General features: G+C 40.2%; 2 protein-coding genes across 2 annotated transcripts; both read left to right on the forward strand.

Moving 5' to 3' along the window:
- The first annotated feature begins 3097 nt into the window (after nt 1–3097).
- LOC141710981 (uncharacterized) lies at nt 3098–4387 on the forward strand. The gene has a single exon (XM_074513452.1). It carries the CDS (start codon nt 3098–3100, stop codon nt 4385–4387), a length of 1290 nt encoding a protein of 429 aa, XP_074369553.1.
- Nucleotides 4388–10488: 6101 nt separating this feature from the next.
- On the forward strand, nt 10489–11670 carry LOC141711003 (uncharacterized). Its single transcript, XM_074513469.1, has one exon. It carries the CDS (start codon nt 10489–10491, stop codon nt 11668–11670), a length of 1182 nt encoding a protein of 393 aa, XP_074369570.1.
- Nucleotides 11671–17980: the final 6310 nt, after the last annotated feature.

A 17980-nucleotide genomic window follows, 5' to 3' on the forward strand; every position in this document is an offset into this window, starting at 1 on the left:
GATAACACTGTGGTCGATTTGGGAAATGAAAGTGCCGATAAAGTGTCTCAAACCCCTGATTCCAAGAAGCTCAAGATCACTCTATCATTTGACTCTCCTAATTTGGAACCGAGGTTCACCGAGAATGCATTGGATTCTCGTCCCATTCTTCCTGGTATTTCGGTTATCGGTAAGCTTCTTCAACAATCTGGTGCTTTAGCTTTGTTTAAGACTGTCGGTATGGATAATTTTGTGCTTGAATTACCGAAAGTTTATTACCCTGATTTAGTTCATGAATTTTATGCCAATATGCATGAGGATAAGTTTGGTAATTGTGTGTCCACTGTTCATGATAAGCGCATTCGATTGAACCCTCCTTTTCTTAGTTCGTTGATTAAGTTTGAGAATCCCACTGAGATTGAGGTTTTTACTGGAAATGGTTATGTTGTGTTACCTGATTTTTCTATAATGGATCAATTTAAGTTGCTGTTAGGATCTGATAGCAATGTGGAAGAAAACCCCCAACCTCCATCCACTACCTTAGTCACATCAATGGCTCATTTTTTGTTTAAAATTTGTCGTGCTAATGTGTGTCCTAGAGATGGAAACAAATCCACTTTCAGTTGTCAGGATGTGACTGTGGTTGCCATGATTTTAGCTGGTAGGACTTTTGACTTGTCTCATTTGATTCTCAAGAATATGCTAGCTGCTGTGAATCAGAAGAAAATAGGGTTGCCTTATGGGTTATTATTATCCAAGATTTTTGACTCATTTAAGATTGATCTTAAGTCTGCTGTTAAGTTGTCTGTAAAGGAGGTGTTGGATGCTAAAACCATAGCAATGTCCAACTTGCATATTGAAAATGGTGAGTTGGTCATGATCATTCCCACTCCACCTATTAAAAGCCCTGTTATTGCTGCTTCTTCTAGCCACTCTGAGTCAGAAATTATTTAGATGCTCAAGGGTATTCAAGATGATAACACCCTGCTTTTTGGACATGTGGCTGCTACTACAGAACAAGTGAATCAGCTCAAGAATGAGATTAAGGGCTTGAAAGACATTATGCTTAACTTTATGTCTACTGCAAAACCCTCAGCTTCTCAATCAAATGCTGATTTGGAAACTGGATTGGATGATTTGGTTAATGCTGTTGGAGATATGGAAAATGAAGATCAGCCAGATGCTTATTTTTCTCCAAAGGATGATGTTGTCAACACTTCTGATCAGCCCTCAACCTATATTTTTTTGATGCCTTAAGGGGGAGAAATTTAGGAGACTTATGCTTATGTTTATTTATGTTTGGTTATTAAGACTTCTCTTCTGTTGACTTATGTTTAAGACTATCTGTTGGCTTATGCTTAATATGTGGTTTGCTACTTGGTTTTTGATGCTACTTGGTTTATGTTGGCTGTTAATTAAGACATAATTGGCTTTTGGTTTTTAAGACTTGATGTAATTATATAATGCTGCTACGTTGGTTATGTTGGATATGCATTTATGATTATTTGCAGCTTAATTATTTGCAGTAATATGTTATAAAGTATCAATTAAATTTTGAGATATGCATAGAATTATGGGGAGTTTTTATAATTCTCCTAAATGTGTGTAATCATCAAAAAGGGGGAGATTGTAACTCCTTAGTTTTGATGATCACAACACAGCAAATCATCATGTTGTTATTTGAGAATGTTTGCAGGATATAACAGCTTAATGCCATTGTTGTGTAAGTATCATGATAGCAAGCTGTCATAAGACAGTAATCTATTTTAGCAAGCCAAGATGAACAGTCCAGATTCAACAAGGAAGTCGAATTTCATGGAGATTTTATAGGATCTTCATATATATATCAGTTGTAAGGACTTCTCTAATATGATATACGTGCATGATATAAAGAGAACTCAATTATAAAATGTTTTTACTTATTCAATTGATTTCCTAAAGAATAGGAGTTTGTTTTTCTTTCAAACTCTATCTTCTATCTACTGATTAAATCGTTTATACTCTACAAAATAGAAGAGATATTTTCTGAACGTTGTTCTTCCTTCTTTCTCTTCTATCTAACGTACACATGAACGTTGGAAACCATCCCAACGATCTTAAACGGTAGAACTGGATTCTAGCCGTTGTAATTTGTTGAGAATGTTTCAAACGTTAATGTGTGGTTATATATGTGGTTTTCTTGCAGTTTTATGACTGACGATTTTGCAAGCAAGAACACATACAACTCCTGATCTTTATTGTTTCTAAAATACTCCCGAGCTCTGAATTATATACACGTATTTTATTGAAGAGCATCTATAGTTTGAGTTGTAAACTTTATCATTGATTTGTATTGTTCAAATTGTATTGATTAGTTGCTGGATAAGTTGGCTAAGGGAAACAAGGGTTTAGTGGTACTTGCTAGAGGAGTTTGTACTACGGGGTATTATAGTACTTAGAGAGCAGGTTCTTAAACAGGGTTTCAGCAAGCCATTATTAACAGCTGGGATAAAGGGAGATATATTGTTGTATCTTATAGTTGTAACCTTTATTGATCAATAATATATTCTCTTACCAAGTTGGTAAGGGACCAGGACGTAGACCATAGGGGCTTAGGGGTCGAACCTGGCTAAAATTCTTGTGTGTTCTATTTACTTTTCTGCACATTATTTTCTGTATTGCATTTAGTCATCTCAGCTTACTATCATTATCAGATTATAGTTCAGTTGGTAAAATCTCAGTAAGCTATTATCGGGTAAAATTTAAAAGTAATCCTAGTTAGCCATAATCACCTATTCACCCCCTCTAGGTGTAATTTCAAAATATATTACTCCCTCTGTAACCAAAAGCTTTTCTCATATTGTGAATTGCACAGGTTTTAAGAAACAATGATTAGCAAAGTTGATTCCAAAAAGTTAAAAAAACAGGGAAAATGTGCAGACAAACTCCCGCCTAATTCAATACTCCCACTAATTTGTACATAAAATATTGAAATTACAAGTTAGTGGGATTCTTACAACCAATCAAAATGTAGCATTAGTATCACACAGATTATGCTAAAAGTATAAGTACATAATGGAAATTTTACAAGTACAAATTGGAAAAAGCTGCATCAATGTTTTGCCCCATTTGTTCAAAAATGAGTTTTTCCTTCCCTTTTGATTTGAATCTACCAGCTGAAGAAACAGGGCAAACACATGAAGAGGAGGATGTTCATCATCACAAATCAAGGGCAAAGCTCAGCTGTGACAGTAGAATGCAAATTGTAATGTGGCTTCTGAACAACCAGATAGAGGGGAAACTCAAACATGGTGAAATCCAAGAAGTGACAACATTATTCAATGTAACAAGGAGGACAATAAACACAATATGGGCAACTGCAAGGAGGCAAAACAGAGCAAGTCAGCCATATAACATGTCAACAAATGGACATAACTCAGGGAGAAAAAGAATACAAGTACAGCCAAGTGCAATAACTGAAATAAACATGGGAGACAGAGCATGCATAAGGGACTTGGCAGTACAACTTAAGGTATCATCAACAACAGCAAATAGAATGATAAAGAGGGGACTAATTAAACCACACACAAACCCTTTACATCCTGCTTTAAAAGAGGCAAATCTCTTTCAAAGGGTTAAATGGGTTCTGAACTTATTAATGGGAGATACACCTACAACAAAGAGGCAGTATTATCCAATGTTCAATTTTGTACACATTGATGAAAAGTGGTTTTATCTAAGTAAAAAATCACAGAGAGTATACCTTGAAAGGAATGAAAAAGGCAAGTACAAAGCAGCAAAGTCAAGCAAATTCATACCAAAGGTCATGTTTACAGCAGCTGTAGCTAGACCAAGATTTAATCAAGAGAATACAGAGTGTACCTTTGATGGGAAGATAGGTATCTTCCCATTCACTTACCAAGCACCAGCTTGGAGAGCATCCAAGTACAGAGCAAAGGGGACAGTGGTCACAAAGGTTGTTGAATCAGTGGGGAGAAAGGAAACAAGGAGCATGTTAATCAATGACATTATACCAGCTATCATGCAGAAATGGCCAATAAGTGAAGGATATAAAACAATATACATACAACAGGATAATGCAAGAACACACATAACCCAAGATGACCCAGAGTGGCAACAAGTACATAACCAAGGGGACTTCACTTTCTATTTGGTGCAACAACCACCAAATATCCCAGATTTGAATATTCTGGACTTAGGTTTTTTCAGAAGCATTCAATCTTTGATGCACAAAAAGATGCCAAAAGATGTGGATGACATGTTGAATGCAGTGCATCAGGCCTTTTATGAACTAGATCCAAGGACACTAGCAAATATATGGTTGTCATATCAATATGTTATGAATGAAGTGCTCAAGGTAAAAGGCTCAAATGACTACCTAGTGCCTCATGTAAACCAAAAAAACTAGCAGCTGAAGGTAGGCTACCAATTCAAGTGACAGCACCAATGTGGGCAGTACATGAAGCATGGAATTACATTAGGGGACCTAATAGAGCATCAACTTCAACAAGTTAAGTGGAGACATGTACGCCTATTTTGTTTTCAATGTAATAGTGCTACAAGTAAGCTAAGTTTTAATCAGCCTATGTATTAAAATTGAGCTTAGTTCTAAGCACATTTTATATATATTGATCTCAGATTGTCCCCAAGCATCATTGACAACCTCCACAACCACTAAGCACACACTGAATCAACATGGCACATTAGGGAAGTCATTTATCTCAGCCAAATTATGAACATTCATCATCGATCACCCTAAAGGAATACAAGGAATTACAACAGTTATAACAACTAAATCACATATGATACATGGAATTACACATATGACACAATCCACCACTGAATTACACAATCCACCAATCAGTTACACAAAAACCAATCAGAAATAACCATAATCGGATACACAATCACAATCAGTGCAAAATAAGCGAATCCACAAGGAATTTAAATTAATAAACACAATCAAATACATGGTTAAGCACAACAAGTCAATCATGGTAAATATAAGCACCAAAACCAGTAGTTTATGATGAATATACACATAAAATAACCAAAAAAATGAAAGAATGATTTCTTACAAAGTCGATTAAGACCTAGAGCATGCATCTTCAGACTCGCCCGCCGCCTCCAAGTCGTCGCTCGACGGATCCGGAGCAACAACAGTGGCCACAGTCTTCGCAACTGAAGAAATAGGGGAAGGAGGCGCATCGTCTTCATCAAAGGGAACTTCGATCTCACTTGCATGCAACCCCGATTTAGGGGTTTCATCCACCGTATCCTCTGATTTCGCCGCCGATTCCTCAAACGGAGTTCGACCACAACCCATTCGGACATTTTCCCGACTATAAGTGTGGTTCCCCTCACACCAATCACCTTTATCACAGTGATTGGGATCGGAGCACTCGTACACGTTGGTGGATTCATCATCGGAATCAGAAAATCCGTAATGACCGCTCATTTGTGTGAATAGAAATTAGGGTTTTGGTGGCGGAGAGGAAAGAGAAGGGAGTGATGAAGTGAAAGAGACGGGGATGAGGAAATGGAATGATTAGGTAAAAAAATAAAACTGATGACCATGGCCCATTAAGCCCATTAGTGGGTTTTAATAGTAGTATAGTTTTCATTTTTTGTGTTAAAAAAAGGAAAGTGAGAAAAGTATATTAATTTACCTAAAAAAGAAAGTGGGAAAAGTTTTTAGGGACAGAGGGAGTAACGTAACTTGGGGGATACAGGTCCCTATATTTTCAAAGTTTCTAATTACTTTTTTAATAGAAAAAAATAAACAGATGAAAGTTATGAGAACGTATACGGAGGCTAACATTCTACAAACGCTCATATATCACCAAAATAAGAGAGTTCTCTTATTTACCCAAACGGTAAGTAACAAGTGTAAAGTTTCATTTACTTCATTTAAGCGAAATAAAGGCTACCCCAAACAACCACTATATATGTTGTATGATAAAACCAGTTGTACTGTTTAAGTAGGAACAATAAGTTAGAGCATCTCCAATGATTGGTATTTTTGAAAGGGTTCTAACTTTGTCACGTATTTAAAAATATTATTTTTAATATTTTCTTTTTTTTCAAATTAATTTTGGCACTCTTTTTTCACAAAACACTCTAATAATTAGTACCCCTATATGTTAATTTCACAAATTTAACAAAATAAATGTAAAATATAAATATAGTAAAAATATAATTATTTTATTATTATTGGGACTACAAAGGGGATCATAAAAGAAATTGACACGTTATTTTATGGGATGTTAATTTTTGACATCCCAAATTGTCATCCTAAGTCGGTACCCCATACCATCTCACTTGACACGAGTGTAAAACCACGTCATGCCACATAATATTGACACCTCCCTTAACACCCATTGGAGTTGCTTTTATGACTCACATTTCCATGTTTATGTTTTAACTACTTATTCACTACACGCACTGTACATTTCAACAATGCATGCTATTTCGAGTTGTTAGACTAGAGAATGCTAATCAGCTCATGACCTAGGAGGCTAGGACGAGACACACAAGACGTACTGCTTAATGGGGATGTACAAGTAGTAAAAAGATAGGTCGGTGTCGGCTCATTATTTATATTTTTATATATATAAGGACTAAACTCAAATATATTAGTTTGCGTCAGCAAAATTATATACTAATATGAATTTGTATCGATTTAGGTTTTAAGATTTACACCAAATGAAATACACGTACACGTCCTGTTGTCAGGTTTAAATATATGTATAACTGTTGGTTATAGGCCCATCCAGGCTCATTGGGTGAAGGCCCACAAAAGTCCAGGTCGAGGCCCACTACTTGAAGATCGTTGGACAGAACAAGGGACATAACGCCCCCATTCCACTCCCTCCTTAATGATGGGTAAAGACTCTCATTAAAAGCAGGATTGGGTATAAAAACCCTGGGAAAGTAAGACAGAACATAGACACATTCTCGTAAACACTCTGCTTTTCTTGTATTATTACCCTACTTTTATAGCCATATTCTGATTCTCACACCGGAGGTGAATCGGGGGTAAGAACCCTCGCATTCTCTTCACTTTCAGGTAAGGCCGAAGCCACCTTCAATCTAGCCGAAGCCTGTTCCAGCGACCGAAAGGATCTGGGCGTAACATTTGGCTCCGTCTGTGGGAAATACGAGAGTTACAAGTTGAGAACGAGACTATGACAGAAACAATTCATGAACATTCACCGCCACCTGGCTTTGCTGACAAAGGACAACCCTCCTCCTTGGCCGATGAGGACGGGGTTATTACACTAACCCATGAGGAACATGCCTTACTCTTAAAGATCCGGGCAGAAAAGGCCGCGGAGAAGGGTAAGGCCAAGGTTGATCAGATTGACAAAGAAGCGGAAGCGCAGGCCAGGAAAAGAGAAGCTGATGCGCTCCGACTGAAAGCCCTACAACTGCAGAGGGAGGAGATTGAGCTGCAAGAGCGAGCCTTGAGGGAGGCAATGCGAGTCGACGAGACCGGAAGAGCACATAAAGATAGAAGGGAACATAGGGAATATGACGAAGAAGATGAGTCTGACTCTGATTCGCACCCCCGAAGGAAGAGGACTAAGCAACCTTACTCTTCTGATTCAGATGAGGAGCCCGATGGATCCTGCCTCAGGCTCAATCGCTTAGAGAAGGCCTTATTCGGTGACAGGAGGCCCGATCGAGAACCTGTCATAACACAAGAGATTGAGCTATATCGACCCCCTCCGGGCGAAGAGAGATAATTCCCCAAGATGAGCGAGTTCAACGGGAAGGGAGACCCTGAGGACCACTGTGAAAAGTATGAACTCCTGATGGTTGTGATGGACCACAATGATATCATGCTGTGCAAAATGTTCAAGACTTATCTCAAAGGGTCTGCTTCGATGTGGTACAAATCCTTGAAACCTCGATACATCGGGTCTTACGAGCAGTTGAAGAGGAAGTTCTTAAAGTACTTCTCGCACCTATGCCGAAAGGCGAAGGATACTGAAGCCCTGGTCCACTGTCGACAGAGGGCGAATGAAGAGCTGGGGGATTATCTCGCTCGGTTCAAGGAAGAAGCGGGGATGGTCACTAACCTGGGAAAAATCAAAGCAATGGGCTTCCTAACGGCGGGGCTAGACCCCTATAAAGGTAAAAAGCTTCGCTCATCTCTTTACGATTTTCCCCCAAAATCCCTGAATGATATATATGTAAGAGGCGAGAATATTCGTCGAAAGATGGAAAGTGGTAGAGGATATAAAGACTCAAGAAGGGACGACCGATCAAAGAGAGCCGACAGATACGAGGGCTCAAGATCAGGATCTGACCGGAGGGATAGCAGGAAAGAAGGAAGAAAAGAAATAGATCATGGGGCCGAACGACGTTGAGATAGAGATTCGGCCGTGTTCACCCCTTTGAATGCGCCGATCTCCAAGATTCTCCATGAGATAAAGGGCAAGCCAGGGTTTGTTCGTCCCGCTAAGATGAAGGTCCCGAACCACAAGAAAAACCTCGATAAGTACTGCGACTATCACAGGGACAAGGGGCATAACACCGATGAAAGCTATCACCTCAAAAGCTCGTTGAGCGCATGATCAAAGACGGCGAGCTTAATCAGTTCGTCCGAGATCTGAGAGATAGGTTGGGGCCGAAGAAGAACCAAGAGGAGGAAGTAGAGGCCGATGAGCCAGAGCGAAGGGACATGATAAGGGGCGAAGTTAAAACTATATCTGGGGGAAGCATCTTGGATAAGGATAACAAGACAACAAAGAAGAAGTATGCCCGACAGGTGTACAATCTGTATCAATTTGGACAGGCAAAGCCCCACATGCCCATGACCTTCAACACTGAAGATTACGAGGATGTTATTTGCCCGCATGAGGACCCTCTAATCATCAATCCCATCATCGGGCAGAACAAGATATGGAAAGTGATGGTGGATACAGGCAGCTCGGCCAATATACTGTTCCACAAAACCTACTGCAAGATGAATTTGGAGGGAGAGCAACTAGAGCCCTGTAATGAGGCTCCCCTTTATGCCATCAGAGGACATCCTATTCAGTTCGAAGGAACGATTACTCTTCCGGTCCTTTTGGGCAAGTTGCCTGTATACCATCGAGAAGCTGGTGAAGTTCTATGTGGTTCGGATTGAAAGCCCGTACAATGCAATATTTGGCAGGCCCTTCTTATCAACCTTTGAAGCAGTGGAGTCTATACCCCACCTCAAACTCAAGTTCCCCACTGAAAAAAGGGGTAGGAGAAATGAGGGGCGATCAGAAAACCGCCCGAATCATAATGCACGAAGACCTTGAGAAGGATCAGGAATATGAAGGGCCAGATGGAACCGGGAAGAGAAAGCGGGCAGAATCCGAACTTAGCGGAAGCCGGGAAACATTGAACATCGAGCTGGAAAAATTTGGGGCCGATCTCTCGAGCCCAATTGCCGAACCCGCAGCAGAGACCGAAGAAGTGGAATTGTACACGGGCCATTCAGGAAAGATGGTTCGGATTGGAAAAAACATGGGGGCGGATCTGAAGGCAAAGGTAATAGCTGTCATTCGGCAATACCATGATGTGTTTTCCTGGGGGCCGGAAGATATGCCCGGATTGGATCCCAAGAAGGCAACGCACTGCTTGAATGTGCAGCCCGAGGCCAAGCCGGTAAAGCAGAAGAAGAGGACATTTGCAGTCGAACGATAGAAGGTAATAGAAGCTGAAGTGGAAAAATTGTTAGAAGCCAAATTTATCGAAGAAATTGAGTATCCCGACTGGCTAGCCAATGTGGTGGTTGTGAAGAAGTCGAATGGGAAATGGAGGATGTGCGTGGATTACACGGATCTCAATAAGGCATGTCCGAAGGATCACTACCCCTTGCCTAATATTGACCAACTGATAGACGCAACGGCAGGATATGAGGTACTTAGTTTTTTGGACGCTTTTTCTGGTTATCATCAAATTGCTATGAATGATAGGGATGTGCCCAAGACAGCATTCAAAAATCTGAAGGGGACTTATGCTTATATTAAAATGCCCTTCGGAATGAAGAACGCTGGAGCCACATTCCAGCGAATGGTGAACTAGGTGTTTAAAGAGTAGATCGGAAGGAACATGGAAGCATACGTGGATGATATGATAGTAAAATCACTATTCCAAGATCATGCCGAAGACTTAAAGGAATGCTTTGAAATGCTCCGAAAGAACAACATGAGGATCAATCCGAACAAATGTACCTTCAGAGTCTCTAGTGAAAAGTTTCTCGGGTACATGGTCAGCGCCCGGGGAATAGAGGCGAACCCAGAGAAGATCGAAGCAGTTATCAATATGAAACCTCCCAAATGCATCAGAGATATACAGAAATTGACAGGCCGGCTCGCCGCCCTTCGGCGTTTCATTTCCCGGTCAGCCGAAAAAGCACTTCCCTTCTTCGCCGTGCTCAGAGGGTCAAAGAATTTTGAGTGGGGGCCCGAATGCCAAAAGGCGTTTGAAGAAGTAAAATAATATTTGACAAAGGCACCGCTCTTGATGAGGCCCGATCCGAAGGAAACTCTTCAACTTTATCTAGCTGTGTCCGACAGAACTCTGGGGGCCGTCCTTATGAAAAACTATGAAGATAATCAACATCATGTGTTCTACGTGTCCCATGTCCTCAAGGACGCAGAGACAAGGTACCCCAACGCTGAAAAATTCGCATATGGGTTGGTTATGGCCTTCCAAAAATTGCGGCATTATTTCCAAGGCCGGACGGTCCAAGTTGTCACCAGCCAACCTCTGAAGAAGATTTTGACTAGGCCCGAAGCCTCTGGGGGAGTCGTAGCATGGTCCATCGAACTCGGGGAATTTGATCTCGAATACGTTCCTCGAACGACAATTAAGGCCCAGGTTTTGGCCGACTTCATGGTTGAACACACATTCTCGGGCCCGAAGGATCTTTCACCTGATGAACAACTAATCCGGATCCCAGGAAAGTGGAAGCTTTTTGTAGATGGGTCGGTAGCCGGAAAAAAGTGTGGGGCCGACTTAATCCTCTCCAGCCCCGAAGGATGTGAGATATGCCAAGCCATAAGGTTTGACTTCCCTTTGACAAATAATGAGACCGAATATGAGGCCCTCCTCGCAGGCATGAAGCTGGCCCGAAGCCTTGAGGCGAAACACCTAAAGGCCTTCAGCGACTCTATGTTGGTCGTAAAACACTTCACGGGGGAGTATGAACAAAGGGATCCCCGAACGAAAGCCTATGCTGCCAAGGTATGTGATACTTCTTTATCATTTGAAACTTTTGAACTAAGTCTAATTGGCAGAGAGAACAATTCTAGGGTAGATGCCCTTTCCAGGCTAGCTTCGGCCGAGACACATAACTTAACTGGTTCTATTTACCTCACCGAAGCCAAGATGCCTTCGATCGAGAAGAAAGAATGTCTAGAAATTCACCAGGGGAGCGACTGGATGACCCCCCTCAGGAACTTTTTGGAAAAAGGCATTCTACCACCCGACCGAAAGGATGCACTGAAAATTAGATATAGAGCATCGAACTACACAATAATCAATGGGCGGATGTATCACCGATCAGCCAGTCAACCCCTTCTGCGCTGTTTGAACAACGAAGAACAGCAACAGGCTTTGGAGGCAGTGCACGAAGGAATTTGCGGCAAGCACCTGGCTGGTCGGTCGCTCGCCTTTAAAATTCTCCGACAGGGATTCTTCTAGCCCACTCTGAGGGCAGACGCCAGCGACTATGTAAAATGGTGGGTACAGTGCCAGCTGTTCGCCACTGTCCCGAAACAGCCCCCAGAAGAAATGGCCTCTGTAATAAGCCCCATTTCATTCGCCGTATGGGCCGTGGACATAGTCGGCATGCTGCCCACCAGCACAATGCAAGCGAAGTACTGCATAATCGCCATGGACTATATGACCAAATGGGTCGAAGCTTGCCCTCTGTCATCTATAACCGAAGATGCCGCTAAAAAGTTCTTCCTGGAACAGGTCATTCTCCGGTTTGGCATTCTGAAAACATGCATCTCGGATAAGGGAGCTCAGTTTATTGGGAACAAATTCTGCAAGTTTCTGCATCATTTCGGAATTGAACAGAAATTTAGCTCAGTCACCCACCCGCAAGGAAATGGGGCAATCGAGGCGGCGAATAAAGTAATATTCCGAGGAATCAAAAAGAGGTTGGGCGAGGCAAAAGGAAGAGGGGCAGAAGAACTCCCTTGGATCTTATGGGCCTACCGAACCACCCCCCAAACATCAACGGGAGAAACTCCTTTTAGAATGGCCTATGGAACCGAGGCCCTAGTTCCTGTTGAAGTGGGCTTGGAATCTTACCGAACCGAGACCTACAATGTGGAAACTAATAGCTTCGGGTTGAAGGCGAATGTAGACTTGCTGGAGGAAGAAAGAGAAGCTGCACATCAAAGAAATATGAGGTATTTACTATAAGCGGCACAGCACTATGACTCCAACATGAAGATAAGGTCTTTCGGAATCGGAGACCTAGTCCTAAGGGAGTTGGCCGCATCTATGCCTGCCAAACAAGGAAAGCTTCAGCCCAACTGGAAAGGGCCCTATAAGGTGATCGAGGTCATTCGCCTGGGAACGTACAAGCTTGAAACGTTGTTGTTAGGTCACACACACTGTAGAGGGGGGTGAATACAGTGTATAGTACAATCAAATCGAACTTTAATAACTCAAGTAATTGGAAAACAAACTTTATTCAAAATAATAAACTCTGTTACAGTATGGAACTGTCCTCTCTCAGTGATGAACAAATATCACGAGAGCTGCTAGGGTTACAATGAATAATCTTCTCGATTTTTTATAACACTTATAGTGTAAACCCTATGTCTGTGTTTATATACTACATAGTTACAAGATAATCGCTAATTGATATGGAATATAATTCTGCTTCCTAAAATATATCAATCAGATATCTTTTCTTCCAAGTATTATATTCTTCATAGAATTCCTTCTTCATGCATATCTCTTCTTATGTTTGTCTCAATCTTCTCTTCCTGTAAATCAGGTGCCTTCCTTATTATCTGAATATTTCCTTCAAGTCCTGATATTATCTTCTGATAAATATCTCCTGAACCTTAAGTACTGATGACTTAAGTTCTGACTTCAGTATAAGTGCTGATTTCAGTTAAGTACTAATTTGTCCTATTTAAGTAAGATCTGTAAACTAAACATAAATCACATTAGTCATGACATTATCAAATATATCTAACAATCTCCCCCAACTTGTAAATTAGCATAATATACAAGTTTACAGATATTTGATGATGTCAAAAATATTAAGTACAAATGCATGAGAATTTGACTAGATAACTAGAACTTACAGTTCTTAAAGCTTTACCAACTTTAACTTCTGATAACAACTTCAGTCTGTATTCATATCAGAATTTGAGTAGTTGTAGATCTTGACTTGGCTTCATCTTCTGATCTCTCTGATGTCAGGAGTTGTTCTGAGATAGTTCTTTAACAAACATCTCTCAGCATATCTGAGTTCATCAATCATCCTCCTTTTAGCATCTTTAATTTCTGCAGAATATTCACCAGTTTGAAAGATTGCAGCCCTGAGATCATTAATTTTAGCTTTCTTTATGTCCTGATCCAGTCTGATCAAATACGCCTTGTCAGACTCAAGATTGAATTCCACAGCCCTGTAACCCAGAAAGATAGTTATAATCTTAGCAGAGTTGGGCTTCATCTCAACAATATCACCCTTGTGATCTCTGTACTTTGGAAGATATGTGCTATCAGACTTAACAGAATAAAGCCTTTTCTGTCTCTGAATCTAATTCTTCAAATAGTTTGCAGCACTTTCTGTTATTTTGTCATTCACTTGAAGTAAGAATAATACATGTTCCAATTCTTCATAATACTTTAGTGGAATGGCATTTTCCCTTATATGATAAACCCTACCATCTGTCATGAAGTATAACAAGATGTGTTCTTTCAAGTAGGTATGGTAAACCATCTGTACAGATTCTAGTTGATTCAATCTTTCAGGAGTTGCTCCAATACCTGGTTCACTTAAGGAAGTTGGATCATTGGTTGTGTTATGTATTCTTCTTTCATCAGCACTTCCTAATCCAGTTTTATCTCTTGCTTCCTTTCCAGTAACCACTCTTGCTTCAAAACCACTCGCAGCAGTCTTCAACGGTTAAGTCTGTTTGGCTTTGGTGAATCCTGGTGGGAGTATCTTTGAAGGTTTAACATGAGCAATGCCAGAGATTTCCTTTGATTTATCTTCTGATATCAAGTTAACTTGAGCTATGTCAGAGGTTACTTGCTTCTTTGAGATATCAGAATTAACTCTATCTTTACTCTGAACAACTTGAGCCATGTCAAAGGTTGTCTTAGAAATTTTTCTTGAAGTCAGAGCAAGATCAGCATCTTCAATAGTAATTTCTTCATCCACAGGAGGCACATAAACCTTGATAGGTTCACCAATTTTCTCTTTGCCCTTAGACCTTGGATCTATCTGCAATTATGATTTAGCCTTGGTTGCTTCAGGATTTGTTCTTTCCTTTATCTCAATGCCTTTGGTCTTTGGAAGTTTTTTTTACCAACAGAAGCTTCAGATTTAGATTTGACTTTTTCTGATTTAAGTCTAGCTTCTTCTTCCATCAGACTTTCCAAGTCTATTCCTGGATTCTCATTTAGAAATAACTGTCTTGATAATTCTTCATCAAGATCCAAAAGTTCATCAGAACTTATCCTTTTACCAGTAGCAGAAGTAATTCTTTTTCCAGCATCAAAACTTGTCCTGTGACTTGTAATTTCAGCTCTTCTTGATGAAAAACTTCTACCTTGACCATGACCTTCACCCATTCCAGAGTTTCCCTGGTCATCTTTTTCATCATCCTTCCCCTTCAGTGTCTGATCAGTTTTGCATTTAGACTTAATTACTTTCTCCCCCTTTTTGGCATCAGCAGGTAAGAGAAGAGAGACAAGCAATTCCACTGAGGCTTGGATTTCATCGAGTTGAGATTGCTGAGAAGCTTGATTTTTCAAAATATCATCAATCTGAGACTGTTGCTTCTCTTGAGTCTTCTCAATGTAAGCAACTCTGTCAAAGGTAGGTTGGAAGAATTTTTTCTTATCAAGTTTCCTAGTCATATCTTGCTTGAGCAATTCTTCCTTAACTTGACGTAACTCTGCATGAGTTGTTGAATGGAGACCTCGCAGATGTCTAGTACTCAATACAGTGACTCGAAGCTGTGTCTTGAATTCATCATTAATTAACATTTCATCAGCTTTTGCCAAGTGCTCAACAAGAATCTTTTCAGATGGAACAAAGTTAACTGAGTTCCATTCCTTAGTCCACTCTTGTCCTCTAGGAGTTTCACTCCAAGGTACTGGTGCTTCTCCTCGTACAAACCTCTTGACTAGGTCAGATTTAGAAACAGTTTATGGAGATGCATGTCCTGAAGGACCTGCTTCATCAGCATCTGCATTTGGAGCAGCATCACCAGTATCATCAGCATTTGCAGCATCAGAACTTACAGAATCAGTATCTTCTGATAAAACAACAGTATGAGAAGCAATCGAGGCTTCAGCATCATCCTCTAAATGCTGATCTGTTTCCAAGTTCTGATCAACATCCATATCCCGATGCTCACTTATATTCTGATCATCAACATCTAGATGCAGAGAAGGTGTAGTAGATAATTCTGGAGTTTGATTAGCATCAGTAACAGGTGTTATTGATGGATTAATTGTTGTTGGAGCTTCTAAGTAGAGAACCTCAGGCACAACCAGGTTTTGAATATCAATTTCAGCACTTGTGCCTGGGTCTACAGGAGATACAGTTTCATGTACAGGAGACACATATGGTGTGTTTGCCTTGTCTGTAGCAGCTTCCTGAGTTGGGGTCAATGGAGAAGGAGATGCAGTAGCTTCAGCAAATTCTGGTTCTTGTGAGATCAGAGATTCCTGATCTCCTTCCTTAGCTGCTGCTTCCTCATCATCTGAAGCTGGCCTTTTAGCTCTCTATTTCTTGTATCTCTTTGAAGGTGGGGATTCCTTGGGAGGTTCAGCAGAAGTCATTCTTCTAAGCCTTTTGAGAAGCTTAGATCCCCCAATTCCAGAATCCTTCTGAGAAAGAACCTTCTCAGCTTCTGTAACAACAGGTTCTGATGCAGAAACCTGTTCCTCACTATCAAACTCATCTCTCAGAACAATCCTCCTTCTCTTCTGCGATGTTTGAGGAACAGTCTTTGTCCTCTTGGGCTTGGAAGATGAAGGCTTCACAGTAGGTGCTGAGGATGAAGGTTGAGTTGTCTGTGAAGGTGTGAGATATAATTTGAGATATGTTCTGAGGGAGGGTTGAGGTATAGATGTATGAGTGGTATGTTCTGATGGTTGCTGTGGTGTTTGGGATGTGGTGGTGGGTTGTACATCAGGATAAACAGATCTATAGGTTTCAGGATCAGCATTTACCAAGATTTGTTTTACAGACTGAGGAATCTGTAAAGGTCTAACCACCGTTTTCTTAAGGTCAGCATTTACCAAGTCATTAAAGGCTCATTTTGCAAGTTTAAAAGGTGGATATAAGTCAGTAGTAGGTTGGGGTTCATCAGCACAACAGAAATTATATATAAGCTGACAGAATCTAGCAAAGTAGACAACATTCCTATCCTCTGTCATCCTATCCCCAATTAAGCCTATCACAACACTTGCAAAATCAAAATGAGTTTGGTTAATAATAGCATACCCGATGTGCTGACTCATTATTGGAATGGCATCAAAATTGGAACACTTATTCCCGAAGGCTTTAGTGATGCAGTCGAAGAAGAAGCTCCATTCCTTTCTAATATGTGCCTGTTTCAACTGTCCAAGCTTAGCCAAACTCCTTTCATACCCCAAACTATCCATTAACTCTTGTAGAGATGATTCCTCCGGTGTTGAGAAAATACAGCCTTCTGGTAAATGTAAGGCCTTGCGAATTGTACCAGGAGTTACCACATGTTCAGAATCATCCACTTCAAAAACAATACTGGGAGTACCAGTTGCACCACCATTATCAAAATGCCCAGTCTGCCAAAACGTCAGAACTTGTTGGCTTGAAAAGACTGAAGGCTAGGTCAATGCATACCCAATTTCACTGTGTGCAAGAAGATCTTGCACAAAATGCAACTCAGATGGAGGTTCATCATGATTGAGAATTGCAGCATAGTTATTTGGAACGAACTTAGCTCCATCAATGATCAAATCCTTAGGTGCCATGAGAAAAATTGAAAATTGAGAGTGCCTGTAAGGTGTTTGATAAAATGTCTGTATGAAAAACAACTTCAGGAGATGAGAGATAGTAAAAGTGAAGAAAGAGAGATAAAGTGTAAAAGTAAATAAAAGATTGTATAATCTTCTCTCTCTCTTACTTATACATGGTTAAGAAAAACTATAACCGTTGGACACCTGTCAGACATGCAGTAACAATGAATAGTTAATGGGCACGGGAAAACAGTAATCAATACTTATCACATGCAGTTTTTCAAGGAAAAACCGTTCCACTTACCCAATAATCCCATTAATTGAGGTAAGTCAGTTTTAATTCAAAATTTAAACTGTTCCCATTTATTCAATTATTGTCATTGCAAAACCAATATTCTGAAAATAAATTTCGAGTGTGAGAATGACCAAAATAAATTAAGTAAACAAGTACTGATATTTTAAAATCAGAACTTAATTTAAATCAATGATTAAAATGATCATCAGAACATGGATATATCAGGATTTAACAGTGCAGTTAAATTGCAAACATCTCAGAGATAGAATCTTGCAAAAAAAAGAAATTCCATTAATATATTAAGAGAATACATTCATGAAATTGAAATTACATCAGAGTATTACAAGACTGTCCTAAGCTTCTATTCCTAACATCAACAGCTTTTGTCCTTGGCTAAGAAGCCGGACAAAGCTGACGATGAAGAAAAACAGGAAGAAGAAAAATAAATTATTTCTTCTTCCGGCTCTCTATAAAAAGAATAGCGAGTCGAATGATTCGCTCTTG

Source organism: Apium graveolens, chromosome 1, assembly GCF_009905375.1.
Source record: "Apium graveolens cultivar Ventura chromosome 1, ASM990537v1, whole genome shotgun sequence".
In the NCBI taxonomy this organism is placed as follows: domain Eukaryota; kingdom Viridiplantae; phylum Streptophyta; class Magnoliopsida; order Apiales; family Apiaceae; genus Apium; species Apium graveolens.